Here is a 21,316-nt window from a genome sequence, read left to right on the forward strand (position 1 = left end):
CGAACGGTTCCAGCCGATAACGTTTCATTGTGCATGTAACGTCACTTGCGGCGGCGATTTTAAGTTAGTTCGTCCCGAGCAATACAACCGGTATAAATTTTGAGCTGCTCAAGTGTTTACAAGTGTTTACGTATACGTGGCTGGCTGTCTTGTCGCCGCTAATAAATGTCAGTGCAAAGTGTTGACCCTTATCACATTTGAGATGCGGTTGACAGAAGGTCGGAGGGCGTAAATACAGCTTCATATTTTTTGGCATTTTGTTCCCTCTCGCTTGCCGTCACAGGCGACGTGTGCAATACAGACGCCCCTTTGGCGACCGTGGCTACAGCCGGGAGCGTTTTCAAGCGCGCCCGCCTCCAGTGACGCACCTGGACCGGATATAGCGTCGCAGGAGTGACGACGCAAAGGTCCTACGTCACTTCCGGAGGTGTGCGCCGCCGGTCTACCAGTGAGCCCGCTCGGGGCTCGATCGAAGTGCGAGCCCAGCAATAGCAGAGCGAGCCGCGAGCCGCGCCGCCGACACACCCTCTATTCTGGGACGGCGACGCCGCGTGCTGAACCCCGCCGCAGCCGCCGGTCCTGTGTTCCTCCTCCTCCTCTCGCCTCCTCACCAGCAGCCGCCAGCGCGAGCGGGTCTCCCGGTTTCCCAACGGCACACCGCTGCTGACGAGACCAGCCGGAGGCTGGATCATCGGTCCAACGGTCATCACACGATCCTACCTGTGAGTGTTGCCGAGTGCTTCGCTGTTACATCTCCGCGACTGTCGCGGTTCGCTACTGCGGAGTGCGCACCGGAGGACGCTTTCGATTTGGCAGCGTCGCGCGCAGCCATGGCGACGACCGTGGGGCGATTCAAACCCCAGGTCAAAACACCCTTCACCGACGCGCTGCGGGGCGGCGTGTGTTTTCGAGGCGTTGAGATATGGTAAGGCGGCGTGGTGCCATCAGCACTTCGAGCCGTAGTTGTTCCGAGCTACCGTAATGCGAGCGAAAAGCCGGTGCGTACCTGCGATCGCGCTTGCACGTCGCTCCCGCGGGTCAATCGATGCCGCGACGCGGGGACAACAAACACAACGCTGCTCTCCTCTCGTGCTGGCCGACGAAATCCCCGCGCCGCGGCACACGGCGTGCTTCCCAGTTTCGCAGCTGCGTCTCCCGTGAACTTTCACGGCATGATGCGGGGCCACTTGCTGCTGTGAGGGATGGCTGGGCGGTACGAACAGCTGTGAGCCTCGGTCTCTTCAGAAAGAGAGCACAGCAAGCAGATTCAGCGTGGCGACCAGTCTGCTTTGCGTCAGTTCAAAACAGGCGCGGTTCTCGCGGCACGGTGTATGTGGCCTGGTGCGAGCCGGCGTGGTAGACTTCTCCGTATCCTGGATAGTCCTTGACGTGCATCCTTCTTAAGACAAGTGGAATTCAGGTATGCCGACTTCTGAGATTGCTGCACGCCTAAAAATGTTACCTATATGATGCTGCGAGAAGAATGACATGCATGGCTTCAGTGTCCGTGAAGACATGTTGATTAATTAACTGGGTTCTTTTTTCTTAAAAAGCGAAGATGTCTGATGTACATTTCAGCTGACTGATCTATCGTACTTGAATGTAGCCACAGAGTGGAGCAGTGACACAAGGCAGAGAATGACACAACCTAATAAGACTTGCCGTGTAAGTGCGCTTTGTGGTCCACGAAGTATTGTCTGTGCACCAGAGATACCTTTGATCTGCCGGGCGTAATGACATCGCACCTTGTAAGAAATATTTTCCACTGCACAACCTCATCTCGCGGGCGTTGCAGTGTTGAGTGTGCTTTTGTATGGTGCATGAAGACATTGTTTAGGAAAGCTGTGGCAAAACAATGCCGAGCTTCGAATCGGTCGCTTGCATCCGCCTCGCAAACCTCGCAAACAGGAGGTGCGACGTTCGATCCCCAGTACCGCCAGGTACCCACCAGTGATCACCAGTGACCGCCAGGTACCCACCAGATTTCCCATGTCCTGGTGCTCTGCTTATTTGGGGTAAAATGCTTGGGAAATGGATCTTTGATCCCACCTTGGGTATGCAAAAGTTCCTTGTGCCATGGCACTCATCGGCCAAAGCTGCCTTTGCGCCATAAAAATTCATTACCATCACGCTTCCCTGCGGCGTCTGTTTGCCCGTTGCTTGCAGAGGCCGCGCGGGTGAGAATGATTTGATGCTCTTAGCTTGAGGCAACCATGTTGACTAGCCTTGGTCATGTACAGATAAGCGACGATGCCGCCACAAGATAGTTAAAAGAACGGCGTAACTGATTGGGTCACCTACCTAGCGCGCTGTTGAAGTTCCTTTAGCCACAGTACGCAGTTGTGAACACGTTGCTGAAGACGGAATAACGGCCTAGTGTTCCTCGCTGAAGTCGATAGCTGTATGTTTGGCACATTCAGTGGTGTGAATTGTAAACGTGTCTTCGGTGCAGCAGCCAGGAATCAGTGACCTACGGCGCAAAGAAGAAAAAAATATTGTTTTTAAGAACTAGGAGGAAAGTACAATTTATGCTAGGCGATAAAATTGCAAATGACGCTGCAGCTGCGTAGGGTTTTACGTTCGCCATCTGCGGCTCTGAGCACGCGATGGCGCATTCTGGAGCCGTACCTTTGTCGCGCTCGCGGGGTTAGGCTTTGCGTAGGTGCTACCAAAAACTTTGTAATGTTTGATCTTGAGTAACGTGCCGTTACTCAACTTAAGATGGGAACGATGCCAAGGGAGGTACCTGCTCACTATTTTTCTCGGCTACGTGAACTAAATGGCAAAAAAAAGTAATAAAAGAAGTTCTCTTGGTGGCTTTAGCCATCTATTTCTGGGGACCGCCTGCTTCAACAATTTACGCGTAGTGTTTGTAAAAGGTGCGCTCTAATGCACGGTGCCTAATACGTGTTACCAACAAGCTCAGCAGCATAAGGTTAAAGCAGCGTTAAAATAAAGTATTACAAAAGGAACCCTTTGTTATAACCCATTATTTATCTTCTCGTCAAACAACGCACCATTAAAAGCCGAGTAAAAGGCAACAGCTGTTCAAGCATCGTATAATTACTGAAAGGAGCAAAGTTCGTAAACTTTCTGAAAGTGAAGGCTCAAGCAGTGTTCTCTAATGCAGTCACTGCTCGCTATTAACTTGTCAAGGCCGGAAGTTGCGATCCATCTTTTTTTTTTTATCGCATGTCTCGCCGCGGTGGCTTATTGATTTTGGCATTCGACTGCTGATTCGAAGGTCGCGTGTTGGATCCCAGCTACAGCGGCCGTATTTCGATGGAAGTGAACTACAAAACAATTTCTTTGTAGTTCGCTTACGACATTCACGGAGATCATTACTGCTTCCCTTATTACCCATGTGTCGCTTCGGGGCGTTAAGCACAACAATTTGCATTTCTTTTTATTTTCGCAGCGTAGGCGACGGCTCTTACTCAGCGAAGCTTTCATGTGCAGCTGCAAAGGGTTCAAACATTTTCCTGTACAGTGATACAAAATTTGTACTCGTGCAGACCCGGCTATTAGGTTGTCTGAAATGAGCTTGCGGCGGAACTAGCACGGGCAGTACCGTAGCTGCCCTGCTGATATGACTGAGAGAAATAAACCGTTTCGCTTTCTTACCCGCGGTCGACCACGTTTAACTTTCCGATTGGTATCAAGTGTGTGCGGCTAGATAGAGTACGCTATGTGGAAAGGGAAGAAAAGATCGGATGAGGCAATATGAGAGCACTGGTTCGTGAGTCTATAGGTTGTCGATTAATTTGAGTGAGGCAAGAACGCCAACCAAAAACGAAATAACACTACGTTTCGAGTAGAGTGGGTGAGGGAACAAACGCGGGTTAAGGAAATCCTAGTCGATTCAAGAGGAAGGAATGGCTTGGGTAAGGTATGTAATGTGAAGGGAAGATAATCACTGGTCCTTGAGGGTAACGGAGTGGATTCCAGGAGAAGGCAAACGTAGCAGGGGGCGGCAGTAAGTTAGGTGGGCGGATGAGATAAAGAAGTTTGCGGGGATACGGTGGCTGCATCTGGCAAAGGACAGGGTTAATTGGAGAGACATGGGAGAGGCCTTTGCTTTGCAGTGGACGTAGTCAGGCTGATGATGATGATGTTGATGACGTTTCAGAACTTACTCTGTACATTCATCAGGTGTGACTGCGGGCAGCTTAAAGCTTGCCTTTTTAAGCCCGCGTTTAGTCAGCCGCCGGGTCACTGACCATAGACCGTGGATGTAAGAAGGGGGGGGGGGGGGGGGCGGGAAGGCTCCTAGGGAGCGGTTAACATTGAATTTCTTTCCCAACCAGACAGACCGCTGTCGAATGTATTCTTTTGAATTCAGATTGTTACTGCAGTCGTGTAATGGTCTTGCGTGTTAGCATCCGCGCTGGCGAATAGAAGTTGTCCAGATGTTGCTGCGACAGCCTTCAGTGCATTTTCCGCGGGCAGGGCTTATGCGGATCGTGTGACGTCACAGCAGAGAGAAAACGCAGGCAACGTATTGTCTCAGTGGGCGAAGGCGGTTTCACCACACACGGAGTATCGGCAGCTGTGACCCCTGGAGGCCTGAATGCGAGGCGACCGCCTGCTTACATGGCTGCTTTTGCCTCGCATCTGCCTTTTTGGTCTGCGCATCTGTTGAGCGGCCTGCAAAGAAAAACAAAGAAGAAAAACGACGTCATCCAAGGTGGCAGTTTAAATTCGGGAACTGCTGGAAAAGTTGGTACATCCTCATCAGAATGCAAAGAGTGAGGAAGCACACAGAGCTTAAGAAACCCATCCGTCTTGTCGCTTTTGTTGTGAACTTGGCGCATGATAGCCTTAGATCCCTATGCGCCACTAAACCCAACCCAACACAGCAACCAACACAACTCTTTTGTTGTCTTGTGCTCTGTGTGGTCACGCTCTCTATGCCGATGAAGACGGCATTGCTCGCGCTATCCGAATTTCAATCCGAATTGAATCCGACGTCAATTTGAATTTCTCAACGTTCGCTCTTAAGCGCCGCGCCTGCGAGGCAGACGGACGGAGGGTATAAAAGATCGCAGGTCATTTTCGCCGTGGTGTCGTTCACTATCGTCTCGGGAGAGTCGAGTTGCCATCTTACTCGCTTGCCGGCTTTTCTCGGTATTGACAGCGTGACTGCAACCTCAGTCACACCGCTATAAATGGATATTGCTAACTGAATGAATACATGCATACATTGAGAAGAATCAAAGGTCAAAGGTCGCGCTGAAGTTACACTTACGTACTGGACAGCGCAGCGAGCCTTGAAAAGGAATACGAAGGGCACTTAAGAATGCTTACGTGCTTTGAAAGCGAAAACACTGCCTCATCGTGAGCTCTGTTGCGAGGTTCATTGAAGATTCCTTCCTTTCTAATGACCCACCTACTCGTTAGCATACAGTCGTAAGAAAACGCACATACTAGGTTCCCTTTATTCACCAAGAAGTAATGAGGTTTTGTGGCCTATGCCTTGCGTGCTCGCCTCGCAATCTGAAGGTCCTTGGTTGAATTCCCAGAAACTTAGGAAGAAATCGTACTGACGCGATAGCGTCAAAGGGCGCGTTATGATTATGATTGTTATGATTGCCTCCCATATAGTAGCCACATGCCATTCACAGCCGAGTGTACGTTTTGGTTCCCCACGCGGAAAGCGAACCCTTACCATGACGCGAATATATCTACCACAAAGAGGCCAGGTTTAAACAAAGCGCGAAACATGACGAAGTCTTGCTCCACGAAGAGGTGTGGAAGCTAGAGATGACTCAGCTTATCTGAAGCGGAATTGCTGCTCGCATCTCGTATTGCTTCATAATGGCGGTCTTTGGCTCCTGCGCAATGCATTACCGTGGTTGGCTGCAACACGGTGAACCAGCCAACGGCGTCTTTACGAGCCAATGGTTTGTGATCTCGGGCTTTTACTAACTGATGCCTATTTTAGCTTCTAAGTCGCAGCGTGGCCTTCGAGTGCCAAAGTACCTCTGTAATTGAATAATCATTATTATCACGCGGTTGGCAGTAATGTTACGTTAAAATAGGAGAATACTGGAAAAGGGAACTTCGTTTGAAAGGAGACTAGACTTCAAGAATATCGCGTCGAAGGACACGCTCCAGCTGGAAGGGCGGAAAATGTAGCATTTCCTCCTAGTAATTGGGCTCGGTTGACGCAATGGAGCTCTTCCGACACACAGCACTGCGGCGGATGGTGTTCGACTCAAAAGCGTAAAGCTGGCGTAACACTTCGTGTAGAAACTGTGTAAGCAAGCACGGTCGTCATTTTGGGAGCAAGCAGGTATACATAATACGCTGAGGACTGCGCTATAACAATGTGGAGGCGAAAGTGATCGCCTTTTCTGCTACGTGCGGTAAGGGGCAGGCGGTTTCGACACAAGATACGTGCGGTAACAAGAGGCGCGTGCTGGCGGGCAGACAAGGAGGCCTGTCGTCGCCGTCGTCGTCGTCGGGCTGCTCGAGTTTCCGTCTACCCGCGGACCTTGCACGCACGCACATGTTGCACTCCGTGTGCGCGGACTCGTTTTGTCTCGCCTCTCAGCGCGCCTTGCCTGTCTCCTTTGCTCAGCTCGCTTCTCTCGTTAGTGTTTTTATTTCACCCCCCGCGCAAAAGTTCATTGGCTGTGGCATTCGGCTGCTGGGAAGTAACGTCACGAGCCCACAGAGCACCGAAACATTACGATGTTACATTTTGGTTGCGGTCGAATGTTATTTCACCCTGCTTAATGTCCTTTTGTTTCTAACGTTTTTGTAATGTTACATATAAATGTTAAAGAGTGACCTTCGCCGCACATTCGTGAAACATGTAAACACAAATGTAACATTCTCTAAAATTGTGTAGCAGCCGCGTTCTCTAAAATGGTGTAGCAGACCTGCAAAAGCATGCAGGCCCGCCAGTTGTGACGAGACACAACTTACAACGCTTTGCAAGAACACGACAAAGAGAGCGACACCGTCTCCTTTGTACAGCACGACATGCAACTCGTATTATTCACTCACCTCCGAACGTATATCGTGCAGTAGAACTTATATACCCACTACTGGGGGAGGTCCCATGAGCGATAGTGGCGAATGGGTAATAATCGAAGTTTTCTGACACAATAATGAGGCTGTGCATTTAGTATATGGCGAGTACTAAGAAATGTAGTTATAGAATACTGTTAGTTGAAAAATATCTTTAATCTAAGAACAGTGGGAAAAGTTCTGAAAATCAGTGCTCGAAATATATTTTCAATGTTGTTGTATTGTAACGACTGTAAAAATATAATGAAATTTAGAAGACTATTAAAACTATGTTTGTTTAGAACGTGAAAGTAACGTTTTCTATATATAACATTATGTGTTAATTTTTAATGTTAATGTAAATTTGCAATGCGACATGTAACATTACTGTAACTTCCATAACATTTTTATAACACTATTGTAGTGTTCGGTGCCACGCGGGAGAGGGGTGCGGACCGCACCGTGTGCAGTGACGAGGAGGAGCACTTTATAGGGCAAAGGGACCGGGGATGCGACGCTGCGCTTGTCACTCGAGCCTTCGTGTTTAAAATGCCCCGGGCAGACATAAAAGCCCACTTCCTGTCATTTTCGCGCGATTTGTAAGGCGAACATCGGTAGAGAAATCAATAGTGTTACGTGCTCTTACAACTTTCGCATTTCTTGCTAATTCGCCCTGCACAGTCAACTACCGCATTGTCAACCCAGGCATTATCCGATTCCGGAAAGCCTCCGCAGTGCCTTTCTTCAATATTGTTGTTTTGAAGCGAAGAGTATTACACAATCTCCTCTGGCCAGGGGGGCACCTGAAAAGAAAAGGGGGAGCCTACGAGCTGAGTTAAAAAGATGGAGTTTCAGATCCCATAAAAGCCCCCGGGCTTGGAGCTGAAATTTCATTGTTTTAAATCAGCTGACCAGCGTTTGAGTTTTTTCGAATTACCGGTAAAAGATTTTAAGCGCTTCTTCTGCTGCCTAATACATGAATAAGCACATTAGTATATTCTAGACGATATCCGTGATTTCAGCTGTCAATCTCCGTTCCTGTAATTGGTAGATCTCTGCAGATGTCATGGACCGCGAGAAAAACCACTTTCGTTACATCTGATGGTCCCTATCATTTCAAACTCACGCTTGTGTGGGGCTTTGTAATGCCCCTGCCACTTTCAAGCGGATGGTGTCTCGTTCTCAGGGCTTCAGGTGGCCGGCTTGTCTGTTCTGCTTCGATCGAGGACGCCAAGGCCTTTTCGCATCAGTTTTCTACACCTCGAACGACTTTCTACTCTTTTTTCCTCTTTCTGTCAAGTGCGTATCCAGATATTTCACGAAGTGTCACTTCGACTGGATTCAGTTCTCAACTATTGCCCACCTGTGCGATGCCTCAGAAGTACAACCGGACCCCGGTAAAATCTCCGACGTCAAGGACTTCGCTGTTATTCAGTACATGAAAAATAACCGGAGCTTTGCTGACCTTTGTTCGCATTTCTGTCGTCTAGTTTAACAATTCGCCCTCATAAGTAGCCCGTCCACAATTATTCTTTTGCTTACGGTCCTGCACAAGTGATAGCCTTTGTTGCTCACCATGCTGCTGATCTTGCCACCATTGTTAGCCTATATATCTTGATGTGTCAGCTCCAATTCAAGTTCTCACTTACTGCTCCGGACTGTAGTCGATGTTTTCCTAGGGAAACGTGAGCATGACTATGGGCTTATCGTTACTTACGGCAGGTACCGAGCGAAATTAATTACTAGTACATCACTGAATGCGAATTTTTGGAGCTTGCTCGGGCTGTTGCCAGTTTTCGCCGTTCCCTCTTCAGTCGCAGTTCATGGTCCTGACCAACAGCTGTGCTTTTTTTCTGGATTTCTTAGATAAGATAAAAGGCCACAGGCCAACTTGGCCACCGGGCTTAGCATCTGCTCGAGTATTCATTCACCGTCGAGTACAAGTCTGGGTGCCGCCTGATTGGAGCGAGACCGACATTTTTTCCTTTCTCTTCCCCATTTCAGAATACTCAACATCGCCCACGAGCACAACCGTGACCCTTACTCATTATTACGATCGCTGTTTGTAGACCTGGACTCGGCAAACCAGAATTCCTCCTTACGAGTCTTCCATTTGCGCGAGAGCACTCTATCGCCGCAATATTCACGCCGAGCCTGAGTTGCTGCTGCCATCTTGGCGCGTCACGTGCGTGCGACCAGGTGTGCGGCTCTTCTTTAAGGCGCTGTTTGCGCCGCACCCTTTGAGGCTGCGTTGCCTCCTGTGACCAGTGTGAACGTAGGAAAAGTCCATTTCTGTCGCCTGCTGGTGGCCCTCAGCCTACTGACATTCACCCGGACCTTTATGCCGTACTGGTGTGGACCTTGTGGTACCATTCGGACTTCCTGCTCAGGTAATAAACGGATGGTTGTTGTGACTGATTCTACAACCAGGTACGCTGTAAATAGTCCATTAGTGATAACTTGCTCTAGCAATGTTGCAGATTTTCTTCTGCAGGAGGGTATCCTTCATTATGGTAGTACTCCATGACATTATTTACTGATCGAGGCTGATAGTTTCTGCCAGAAGCCATCAGTGATATCCTCCGCTCGTGTTTCAACTGACGCCTCGGCCGAATATTTATCGATATGTTCTCCTACATACGGCCCTTGCAAAAGTAAAGCGCCGAAGTCGTTTGCTTCCAAGCACGGTTGTGGGGTTCCTGTATGATCCACTGAAGTCGTAAATGTTGTAGGGCTTCTTATCTTCAAGGCACTAGAACTCTAGAGATGCACAATGAGCCACACAGCATGGGCCCAGAGGCAAACCCCTTGGGATCTTTACTTCTTGCAAACACCTGAGCCGACCATAGTGACTGGGAAATTGCTCTACCTTGTGTTACACTCACCTACAATTCTTTCCGCCGTGACACCGCTATCTTTTCGCCATTTTGTACTCTGGTCACCAGGCACCCTACATTGTCGTACGGCCTGGTTACATCCGTACTGCCTGCTGGCTCCTCAACCAGGCAGTGCCGGTTTACGACTGCCGGCATCGGGAAGTCCACGTCTTTCGAGGCAGCTCGTCCTCCTGTGTTGTCTATCTTTCCGGGTCGGACTCATTCAAACATTGGCCATTCCCGCGTGCTCCCCCAGGTGACCGGTGTGACCTACGAAATTGCTCCGCTCAGTTTTCCGACATCGTTCACCCGCCTAAAGACTGACCCTGTTGATGCTGTTTGGCTCAATCCGTACCACGCAGCTGACTCGCTTCCAACTAAATACCTGGAATGTGTTATTGTTGCCGGAGGGTCGTGTCATGATGACAGGTGCAGACAAAAAGTAAGACGCGGTTCACTGATCCTGTGGATGCTGTTATGCTCAATCCGTACCGCGCAGCTGACTTGCTTTCAGCTAAACACCTGGAATGTGTTATTGTTGGCGGAGGGTCCTGTCGCGATGACAGGTGCAAATAAAAACGAAGACGCGATTCACTGACACTGGACACTTTTCGGCTCAAGCCGCACAGCGCAGCTGACGCGCTTTCAGCTAGGCGCCGGAATTGTGTTATTGTCGCCGAAGGGTCGTGTCACGATTGCAGGTGCAGACAGAGGAAGGCTAATAGCGGTTCACGAGCTGGGCGCCGCTTACCGCTAGGTGTTCGGTTGCGTACGCCTGTCTTTTGTAAATACACCTTACAACACTATTTTCACTAAATGGGCTTTTCATGTGGTGCTTCGGTCAAATGTATTTCATATGTTATAGTTCAGAGCGGCTTCTACAGCAAGACAGGACATCAAAAGAGAGAGAGGTTATTGCACCGGGTGCCGTTCACCTTAAGAGATCGAATTCCGGCCTCGGTGGGCCACATTTTAATGGAGGCGGAATTCGAAGGCGCCTTAGGTTGGAGTGCCAGATCAATAACACAAGGTGGTGCAAAATTAATACGGAGCACCTCCACTACGACTTGGCTTGTGGCAGCTGCTACTATGATCCCATCACTGACATAACACAGACCGCAATACTCTTCTGCTGATCCTCCAAGCGACCTCATATCACAGACAAACACTAATATAGTCCCAGACAGTAACAGTTCACTTATTCTCAATCTTCCTCTAATACTTAAACCGATTCCATAAAAACTATACTACCCTTCCAAAACAGGCAGCGAAGCGAGGGCACACTTACAAAGCTACAAGATGCGGTTCAACCGCACTAACAAAGGCCCACGCCAATTTACTCACTTCCTGGGCACACGGGCATGAATGCAAAATAACGACCTGTCTAATCAGCTCTACTGCGGAACAATCAACCAGGCTGCACCGATTCTGTGGTATTGGCAGAGGAAGCCAGCCTCACGGATATACTGTATATCACGATTGTAGTGATGACATACAGCTTAACCGTGGTGCCCAGCTTCATAACAGGCAACGCTTCTCCACGTCACTCATCTGTGTATGTAACACAAGCACACATCCCCCTCCAAGCCCGAACACCCTGCTCATAATCTACACGCGGTACATGCTCGAATATCCAGACGCATCTCTGTGCCCCACCTGTTGCTTGGTGCAAACGCCACGACACACTTTCTCGCACTGCAAAGCGCTCAAATCCCACTGCAGGAACTCAACGTTAAAAAAAGAGAAGCGGTAATATTTACTCTGTAGTAAGCAGCCTCACTTCTTAACCAAACCAACCCCATCAGCCAAGTTTACGGGGAGCCCATAAAGGCCGCAAATAAACTCGTTCCGTCTCCCTTATAGCACGCAGTATTCCTGTGACATATGAAAATTCATTAACAAGCCCTATTTTCTTACCGCGAGTTATTCCTGGACTAGGGTTCCCTCGACGCCTGTACGTAATGCGCGAGTTCTTTTATTTTGCGTATGTCTGCTCTGTGCAGTCGCACACAGTGTTATCTGCAGCGTCAAGTCGGCAGCTCGAACCTTCGTTTTGGTTTTCGTTAGCCTAACCCACTGGTCTAAGGCAGCGCCGAAGCAAGTTGAACCTAGCGAAGCTGAATTCGATCAGTTCTCACGCTTTGCAGGCTGCAGTGAGCGCAAGTACAGGTGCTGCTATGAATCGTCAGACTTCAAGAGACTCAGCGGATGATTTATGGGCATGGTCTGGAGGGAACGATTGAATTTGCAGAACGCATTTCTTGAACATCCTCCGCCGAAAAAAAAAAGTGTGCCTCAGCTGTTCTCCTGTGGAAAAAGACGCTCTGCGTAAATGTATACACGCGCTGCGTACTTACTAGTGCATCTCCCGAGCTGGTTTTATGCACGGAGGACGGACGGAGCAAAGACATCTTACGAGATCAGCAGAACTATAACGTCTGTCAGCAGTGCTCTGCGTATGCTAGTGTACACGACTGCATATTCAGAGAACGCGGCAATAAGATTGGTTCTAACATGACTGGAATGCCAGTGTCTGAGTGTTTTCACTAATTTGAATGCCTAGTCAGATGTACAACTTCGCGTGTTAAATGTGAGGCGCCATGGCTTCCCGCTGTGCAATAAAACTGCTTAACTTCTGTGTCATCTGAAGTGTGACGCACCAGTGCTACCTTTCCGTAATTTAACAATGTCCAATGGAAACTGAGCTCTAGCCTCTCCCGTCACGCGCGCCCATTGTGTATGCTTGGTGCTTTCAGGGGACGCAAACATTGCCAAGAGAGTTACCATGAGCAGTCGAATTGTTAGCAAGAAGTGCGCAACACGCGTGCATCATTGTTGCACCCTTTCCTTGGCGTGAATAACGGTTGCATCGTTCTTGTCCGCAGCATTTATAGACACGGGACGCGTCGGCAATACGACGCCTCTTCGCCGGGACCAAGATGACAATCAAGGAGAACATGATAACCCTGCTGAAGTACACGAGGCCGAACCTGCGCCTGCTGCCTCTCAAGATGCACATGTTTCTATACTTCGGAGGTGAGTCTCGCTTGGATCGAATTGCGTTCTCTGGACATCGACTCATGTGGTAAACAATAACTGACCGTGAAAAACACGTCGGTGTTTTGCATTTGTCATACCGAACTGCACTGCGCACTCCAGAGGCGACGAACGTGCGGAGTTCTAGGTATCCTCAAGGACCGTTAGAAGAGGGGGGGGGGGGGGGGGGGGGTGTTGCGTAGTTGCTCAAAGGAGGAGCAAAACCTGAGTGTGTTGCCAACGGGTTTCTGTCTGTTTCAGTACGGGAGTGCATTTTGCGCGTCTGTAATAACTCAAGAAATAGTAAGTGCAAAAGGTGGAACGCGAAAGAAGCCTCCTTATACTTGGGGAAGGAAGCCGAAGAAGGATCGAAATATGAGCTAGTTGGCAATGCATCACGAAAAAGTTTCGCGCACTCATGGCGAACGACAAGGTTTTCTTATCTACCTTGTCCTTCGTCGTGAGTGCGGTAAACTTTTTCGTAAAGGAAGCTACTTGCAACTGTTCTTTATTGCCCAAGTACCACTAGATAGAGAACATGACTAGTGTAAGTTGCAAACGAGTGAGTCGCAAGTATGACTAAGCCTGTTTTGTCGTTTGAGTTATCTTTCGTGTTAGGAGGATACAGCGCTCCTCATTATTGAGGCAGAGAAGAAAAGAGAGAAGAGAATGGGGCTCGCATATTTTTTGTCAGTGTTACCTCAGTTATGAGGTAAATATTATCATGTTCTAGCATTCGTCACTGGGCCTCATATTGCAGAGACCTTCATTGCTGGTAAATACGTACAAAAAGATTTTTTTACTATGTAATAAAACAAGGTTACTTTCTGAACATGTCTAAAACCATAATATTGTGCTCATATCGTCATGCATATAAATAAATATATAGCAGAATTTAAAATAATTTCACCACATGTTTATAGCGGTGGGCAAATTCGATTTTTAGGTTGCTCCTGACAGCTAGTTCTTGTTTCCAATGAACTTGCAGCACGTCTTCCGAATCTCTGCCACCTCAGATTTTGCTTAGAGAAATATGTTGAGAAATATGGTTAAATCGACATTCTGGGAACAGAATCGAAAAAAAATATTGGCATTTGTACAGTCCGCTGCGTTCGTGATGCGCTACACCACGATTAATTTCGAAAACACTTCTTAGGATAACTCGCTGCCACGTCTTCATGACATGTTTTTCTGGCCTTACCACAGAGTGCGCGACAGCGTATGTACGTTTCCACGTTTTCCTGAAGAAGCACGGCCATCTTATAGCGTAGGGAGTTGGTACTCGTTGGAAGCTACCAGAGGACATTGAAAAGGCAAAGACAATGGTTTCTTTTCTTTTGAGATTTTCAGCAGGCTAACCGGATTTCTAGAATTCATCAGGTTGGATGTGTTTCCTCGGGTGATGGCTAAAGCACTGCGTGGTCGTGGCTGCATAGTTCTCTGTGCTTAGTCATATTGTGCCCTCAGTAGATGTAATACAATGGTCTGTTGAGCGTCTTGTTATAAAATTAAGTCAAGTAAAGATTGCCATGCTTGCCAATTCGGGGAGGCTGCAGAACTCATGAAGCCGCCAAGTCGAACACATTCGTGAGGCCCTTGCCACTTATAATTAGCGCTGTAATCGCGTCGTTCTCAAATTGAGTCGCATTGTGATTAATACATTTTCGTCATGGATGGGGCGGTATCTACCACTGCATTTAAATGCCAAAAAGGCGATTTCGCACGCTCGTTTTAGCGATGCTAACATATTTAAAGCGCCTTTTGCCTAGATTCTCTTCGCTTCAAAACAAATACATTTCAGCTGTATCATGGCATCAACGCACTAACTGGTGCCCAGCGTCGGTTACTTATAAACACACAACTGCTTCAGTGATCTTTTTTTTTCTCTACCGCAGCGGTGGTCGGTGTAATGCCCTTCACGACGGTTCTGGCCAAGCAGCTGGGCATATCAGCGGCGCTGGCCGGCCTCGTCAACACGACCCTGCTCTTTCTGTCTATTCTCATGCGGTTCGCCTTCGGCTCGCTCACCGACAAGGTGCAGCAGCTCAAGGTCGTCCTCATTGCCATCATAAGCGTGGAGAGCTTCTTCCACTTCCTGCTCATATACGTGCCGCCCATCAAGCCTACCTATCTCGACATTGCCGTGCCGTCGCCCGAGAACGTTTTCCAGAACGATACGCAGCTCCTCTGTTTCTCCCAAGCGCACTTCGAGGACTGCCAGCCCCACAGCGCCGAGCCGTGCCGCATGAGCTGCGAGTACGGGGCGGACAGAAACAGCACGCTGGACATCGCGTTCCCCTTCAACTGCAGCATCATGTGCTACCAGCAGCAGTGGTGCCTGCCCGTGGACGAGGTGGTCGGTGCCAACGCGTCCTTCCTGGACGCCGCCGTGAGGACGTGCACGGTGCGCTGTCCGGCGGCCCACCAGCCGAACACGATGCGCACGGCCACCTTCTGGCTGTTCGCCGTCTTCCGCGTGCTGGGCGGCACGGCGTTCGGCGTGGGCATCTCGCTGGCCGACGCCGCTGCGTACGCCATGCTGCGGGACCGCAAGGAGGACTACGGCAAGCAGCGGCTCTGGGGCACCATCGGGTGGGGCGCGCTGGCGCCGCTCATCGGCTACCTCAACGAGCTGGCCACGGGCGACTCGCCTTACATCGACTACAGCCCGGGCTTCTACATGCTGGCCGCGTTCACGCTGATGGACGTGTTAAGCCTGTGCTTCCTGGACGTGCCCCGGTCCTCGTCGTCCAAGCAGCTGCTCAAAGACCTGAGTGAGGTGCTGGTGAACCCACGCGCGCTCTTCTTCACCTTCTCGGTGCTCAACATCGGCTTCCTCATGGGCTTCGTCTGGAGCTACGGCCTCTGGTACCTTCAGGACCTGGGCGCCACGCCCACCCTGCTCGGCGCCAATCTGGCCGTGCAGTGCTTCGGCGGCGAGGTGCCGGTCCTCTTCTTCTCGGGCTGGATCATCAAGCGCATCGGCTACGGCAACGCGGTCAGCCTGTCCATCGCCGGACTGAGCCTGCGCCTGGCCGTGTACAGCTTTGGCACCGACGTCTGGGCCATGCTGCCCGTCGAGGTGACGCACGGCCTCTGCTTCGGCCTCTTCTACGCCGCCATGACCTCTTACGCCAGCACCGCGGCGCCGCCCGGCACCGAGGCCACCATGCAGGGCATCCTGGGAGGCACCTTCGAAGGACTCGGTTAGTTCTCAGTTTACCGCCACCATTCTTTCTTGCCTGTTAATTCCGCTGTCTCCCAGAGCCTTAGTTGTTGTTCACTGTCACTCTGCTTCTCCTTTTGTTGTGTGAGTAGCAGACCTTAATCTAACTACAGTGTATGGAACAACAGTAACCTGAACAATTTGTTTTATTGCTTCCTTGCTGTTGTCAAAACTAAATGACAGCCAAAAGCCTAAAACATAAAGTACGGTGTCGATATAAAAGTAAGCTTAAAAAGGTTTGCAAGTGCAGGGCACGAGTGAAATAACCAGCAAGGGTTGCAACAAAATAGTTAAATGTCTACTGGAGTTACATCTATGTTCAAACATTTTCTCTTTGTAGGCATAGCCAGCGGCACACTCGTTGCTGGCCAACTATACAGCGAGGTTGGAGGCCGGCAAACCTGCTACATCTATTTCATCTACAGTGTCGTCTTCCTGGTATTCCACATTGGGGTCCAGTTGTTCTTTACCGTCAGCGACTCCAGACGTGGTAAGACAACTCGCTCCTCGTGGTGTAACGCTCCCAAAACTGCGATGTACACGTTACTTGCATGGGATTAAGTTTTTCCCGGAAGTGGATGCACCGCTATTCGGCCTCACTCGCACCGATGGAACGTGACTCGGTGCGATATTCTGTCTGAGACGGTCGTGAACGCCAGACGGATTATTGGCTAATTTCTCGGAGGGATCGTTCCAACGGAAAAGTGAAACTCTATAGCCGAGGATAGCCTTTCGCGTAACGCTAACCACACCGTTAGCTCGAAATCAGCAGCGTGACTACCTCTGCTGTTTGCGGTACATTAGCTGGAAGACAAGGTAGTTCTTTTGTGCGAAATGAATTTTTTTTTTTTTTTTGCAGGAGGTCTCATTTCTTCATCCAGAAGCGCACGCATTTAGAATGTCGAAACTCTAACTTCAGTGTTCACGAACTTGTGTATTTGTTAACCAAATTTTTGTGCCAGTTTCTGGCTGTTATATAAGAAACGAAATTTGCTTGACCAGTTGGAAATAATAACTGGGTAGACGCACACATCGTCAAGCATTGCGACAATACTGTCACGTAGGCCGCCGCGGTGGCTCAGTGGCTATGGTGCTCGGCTGCTGGCCCGAAAGACGCGGGTTCGATCCCGGCCGCGGCGGTTGAATTTCTTTGGAGGAGAAATTCGAGGCCCGTGTACTGTGCGATGTCAGTGCACGTTAAAGAACCCCAGGTGGTCGAAATTTCCGAAGCCCTCCACTACGGCGTCTCTCACAGCCTCAGTCGCTTTGGGACGTTAAACCCCATAAACCAACCAATACTGTCACGTGGTGATGACAACACCGACAATGGACCGTGGACGAGCAGAGTGGTCACGTTCAATTTAAGCTGACAATTAGCCTTCGATAAGACACCAAAAGCGACTACAACAATCTGGAGCAATCTGGAAGCAGTTTCGCGTGGCTGCAGCCATTCGAGGTAAATACGGTCGCGTATCGCAACAAACGATCAAATTGATAAAGCCGAGCGCCGCAATCTTTTACATGAACAAAATGTACAAAATTGCGCGTCAATACGCTTGTGATCAACCGGGCGGCGCTGGTGCTTAATGTGTGAATATGGAAGGTTCGTAGCACTGTCACTGTAAGCGCTTCGGTGCCCCAATGCGCTTGATATAAAACATTATGTACAGGGAGAGGACTGACCACTTAATGAAGGTTCTCTCTTCCAAGTTACTCTCCATCCAAGATTATAGTTGATGCACGCACCAGGTGACATTAAAGCCGCCCTCTGCTGCCCACGAGGTTTCGGGAGGTAAAGTAACTTCGGTTACCTAGCGCGATTCCACCGTGATACTACACCACCTGATAGCTGTTTTAGCACGCACCTCGTAGTTTCGCTTGTACCGTCAGGAAGACGAGACAATTAGTGCGCACAAGTTGCAGTAAAAGATCAGTACTATGCCGTTGCACAGTTGAGGCTGTATCTTTCTATATCAAATGCATGTTTAGCGCTGGCCAATTTAGAAAATTCTTGTTTGGTTTGGAATACACTAAACCTCACAACATGAAATGAGACTTTTGTGTCGACTGATAGGTTACCCTGAGTTTTCTAGCACTACCAAACAGCAACATGGAAGTGGGCAAACGCGGAGCATTGAGTTTCGTGGGGCGAGCTTAGCTCAATAAAATTCTCTTGTCCGATGCTACCGCCTGCTGGAATAGATTCGCACTTTGACCTTGGTCTCTATATTCGCTTCGGCCTGCCGTCCGGCTTGCCGTGGACGTATGCGAAGTTAATCGGAAGGCGAGAGTTCTGGGCCTGGATTCGCTCATCTGTTGACGCCGTATAAGGGTGGTTCCTAGCTGAGTGACATTCTAGGTCGACAATCTCGAAATGCGAGGCGCCTATTTATTACGCAATGCCATTACGTGCAAGGAGCGTCACCACGAAATCGGGTTCTGGCAACTGGCCAGACGCGGCCACTTCTGCAGCACCGTCCCTCACACACCATCTTTCTTCCTCCCATCGTTACGCTTGCGCAGAATCCGTGCTGAGCGGCTCACAGCCTTCGCAGCCAGATGAAGACCAGGACCAGGCTTCCGGACTGGCGCTCGAAGTGGCGGAGCCAGACAGTTCCCGCAGCGGAAAGGAGGAAGAAGAGCAAGGCGAAGAGGTGGTCTGAAGGTCCACGTCTTGCCGTCCGCGGGCCGCCAGGCGTGCTCGCTTCGCTGTATCGGCTGACTCTGTTTTTTGTTGTCTTTTTCCGTCGCGTCAGCCGCGTCCCATATGGGGGACGTCGCATTACTACGACGCGTAACGGAAGAGACTGAATGCCTTGTGACGGCATCCCCTTGTGAAGTGCAGGCACGCGGGTTGAGTAACAAGACTCGCAAGACGAAACTTGGACACCAGCGCCAATTTCCCACGCCTGTTGTTCGTGGACTGTGTGCGAAGCGCGCGTCCGGCTTTGCGTGGTTTGGCGCGTTTTTTTATGTGTTGTGCACTTCAATAGAAAACTTACGATTTTAGCAGTTTTCATATAATTCAGTCGGGCACAACTTCGTCAGTGTTCGGCAAGCGCAGTCGGAAGTCTTACTTTCGGTAGTATATGTGAGGGTGGTGTAGGGGGGAATGCGAAAATGGAGATTACGAAGCTTTTAGTGCTGCCGTGCTCTGAGTATTGAAGCTTTGTCTGTGTGGAAATGCTTCCGTATCTACTGGCCACAATTCTTTTCCAAAGCTAGATCACGGCGACAAAGTGGGCAGTGCAGGCTACTCTGCTACATGGTTGTCAACGATGAAGGTAACGCTGCTCTGCCACTAACTTAGAAAGCGTCTATTCACGTCAAAAAGCAATGTTTAACATTTGCTGAACACCGATGTGGATCGAAGTTCGCCAGAGTGCGAGTAATGTAAAGTGCGTTAGCAATTTTCGATAACAAGATTGTGGATGTATGGGCGCATACTAGTGTTCCAACTAATTGCTCTTAGAATCTGTTTTTGTGAATAAATGCTTTTAATCTGGTTTGTTTAGGAGACTACCCACTTCTAAAGCTACACGGTGACCTGAACTCTCAGTGCAGGCACAGTCTAGCTAAACCGTGAAGCAGAGTACAGAGTACAGACAACATAATCTGTGATCTTATTGAATCTTCTGTCTTATTATTCATGGTTGCGGTAAGGTTTTCCATTTTTGCAGTATTTTAGCGACGTCTTGTCTTTCCGGCCTAAGGCCAATGTTGTTTTCGTAAGCCCGCGACTTGCGACTACTTAGACAAATAGAAACTCTTTTAGCATGTCTCTTTCAGCAGACTGGATGAGAGTAGTAAGCGAATTTTTTCAAAACACGAGGCAGTTTTTCCTTCATGAGCGCCTAATGGAGGAGGAATTCTTGATGCATTAAAGCATCAACACTGCCTCATAAGTGCACGCAGTACAGCAGTAGTAGAAACGCAATAAAGCGAAATAAATGCTTTTTCGTACGTTGCAATGCCGACGGCGGTCGGTGTAGAGCGCCCATGAATTTTGCTGTTATTTCGTGCTACCATGAGGCTGTATTTGGGGGCACTATGTATCTGGAGCTTCATAGCTGTGACATGCCGTCGAGTATTCTGTCGCCGTGTAATGTTAAAATATCCAGTGTAGCCAACACGGCGTCTATTTCATCGGGCTTTCAATATATCGACTCGGAAAAATTCTACAAATATCACTAGCGCCCTGCACAGAATAGTCAAATTCTGCACAAACAGCAATGTCATGGATTTTGACTAGACTCCTCTCCTTACGCCCTACACTTATGAGTGGATGATGAAGGAAAAATCAATGCTCATAGTGATGTTGATATGGATACTATATGGTGATAAGTGGAACTGGTTTTACTTCAGTCACGGAAAGTGACTGCCCGAGGTCTGCTAAGCTTGCTCCGTGACTAATAATACGCTCCGTGCATAGTTTACTTCGCTGCCTCGGTGATTGTACAACTGCTACTGCGTTGTAGTACACATTGAAGAAATTGCCAGATGAAACAAAGTTGATATTGCTAAGATTAAGCGTGTTCCTTCTTACCATTGTAGGCGCTGATTGCAACAAAAACGGCCATGATCAGGAGAAAACTCTAACAATTCCAAGAGCGAATGCAATTTTTCAGCCGTAACGTATGAAGCAGAAAAGTGTGTTGCAGTGGAAGGAGTTACTTTCGCATGTGCATTGCTCTTGGTAAAGCGTTTACGCGTGTGAATCTATGCTATATCAGATTGAGGCGTGACTACTGTACACCCTTGACAATCGCTGCCATATCATAAACGAGCGGCGTCTGTAACTTGTCCTCGGCGCTGCTGTTCATGCCTTGTTCGATGGTCAGGAGACGATAGCTTGTTACGATGGTTGTGAAGATGACGCGTGCTCTGTGCTATACACGTTCGCGCTGTCGTTTTCATTGCAAAGGGCAAAGTGTAGAAGCTGCATCGAATCGGAGTTTCTCCACTGTGCATTCTTTCTGATCTATCTTTTGTTTCGTCGTTGTTGTTCAGCCCCAGACTTAAACTGCGCTTGTATTATCGTTAACAAAATGAACCTAAAAGCGTGTAACAATTTCCGCATATTTAGAATGAGAAAGCCATTGCATGTTTTTTTTTTCAATGTATTGCAGCAACACTGCTCAGTCCTCCATCGTGTTGTTTG

The 21,316-nt window shown here is 49.1% G+C and overlaps 1 protein-coding gene across 2 annotated transcripts; it reads left to right on the forward strand.

Moving 5' to 3' along the window:
• The first annotated feature begins 401 nt into the window (after window positions 1–401).
• LOC149371444 (major facilitator superfamily domain-containing protein 6-like) lies at window positions 402–20,060 on the forward strand. 2 transcript variants are annotated; one of them, XM_089585174.1, is made up of 5 exons: window positions 402–722; window positions 12,779–12,929; window positions 14,825–16,135; window positions 16,496–16,645; window positions 18,679–20,060. In XM_089585174.1, the coding sequence occupies exons 2-5, from the start codon at window positions 12,833–12,835 to the stop codon at window positions 18,816–18,818; spliced, it is 1,698 nt and encodes a 565-aa protein (XP_089441300.1). In that variant the 5' UTR covers window positions 402–722; window positions 12,779–12,832; the 3' UTR covers window positions 18,819–20,060. The 2 variants fall into 2 exon arrangements, with proteins under 2 accessions (XP_089441300.1, XP_089441301.1); XM_089585175.1 differs by lacking the exon at window positions 402–722 and adding an exon at window positions 1,282–1,420.
• The last annotated feature ends 1,256 nt before the right edge of the window (window positions 20,061–21,316 follow it).

This window comes from Amblyomma mixtum, chromosome 1, assembly GCF_055824585.1.
Source record: "Amblyomma mixtum isolate Tamu chromosome 1, ASM5582458v1, whole genome shotgun sequence".
In the NCBI taxonomy this organism is placed as follows: Eukaryota; Metazoa; Arthropoda; class Arachnida; order Ixodida; family Ixodidae; genus Amblyomma; species Amblyomma mixtum.

Bases quoted from the DNA above. Each gene is read 5' to 3' on its own strand.
- LOC149371444 (XM_089585174.1), top strand. From the start codon at position 12,833: ATGACAATCAAGGAGAACATGATAACCCTGCTGAAGTACACGAGGCCG. The intron at 16,136-16,495 runs GTTAGTTCTCAG...TTCTCTTTGTAG, and splicing joins AGGCACCTTCGAAGGACTCG to GCATAGCCAGCGGCACACTC. The intron at 16,646-18,678 runs GTAAGACAACTC...ACGCTTGCGCAG, and splicing joins CGTCAGCGACTCCAGACGTG to AATCCGTGCTGAGCGGCTCA.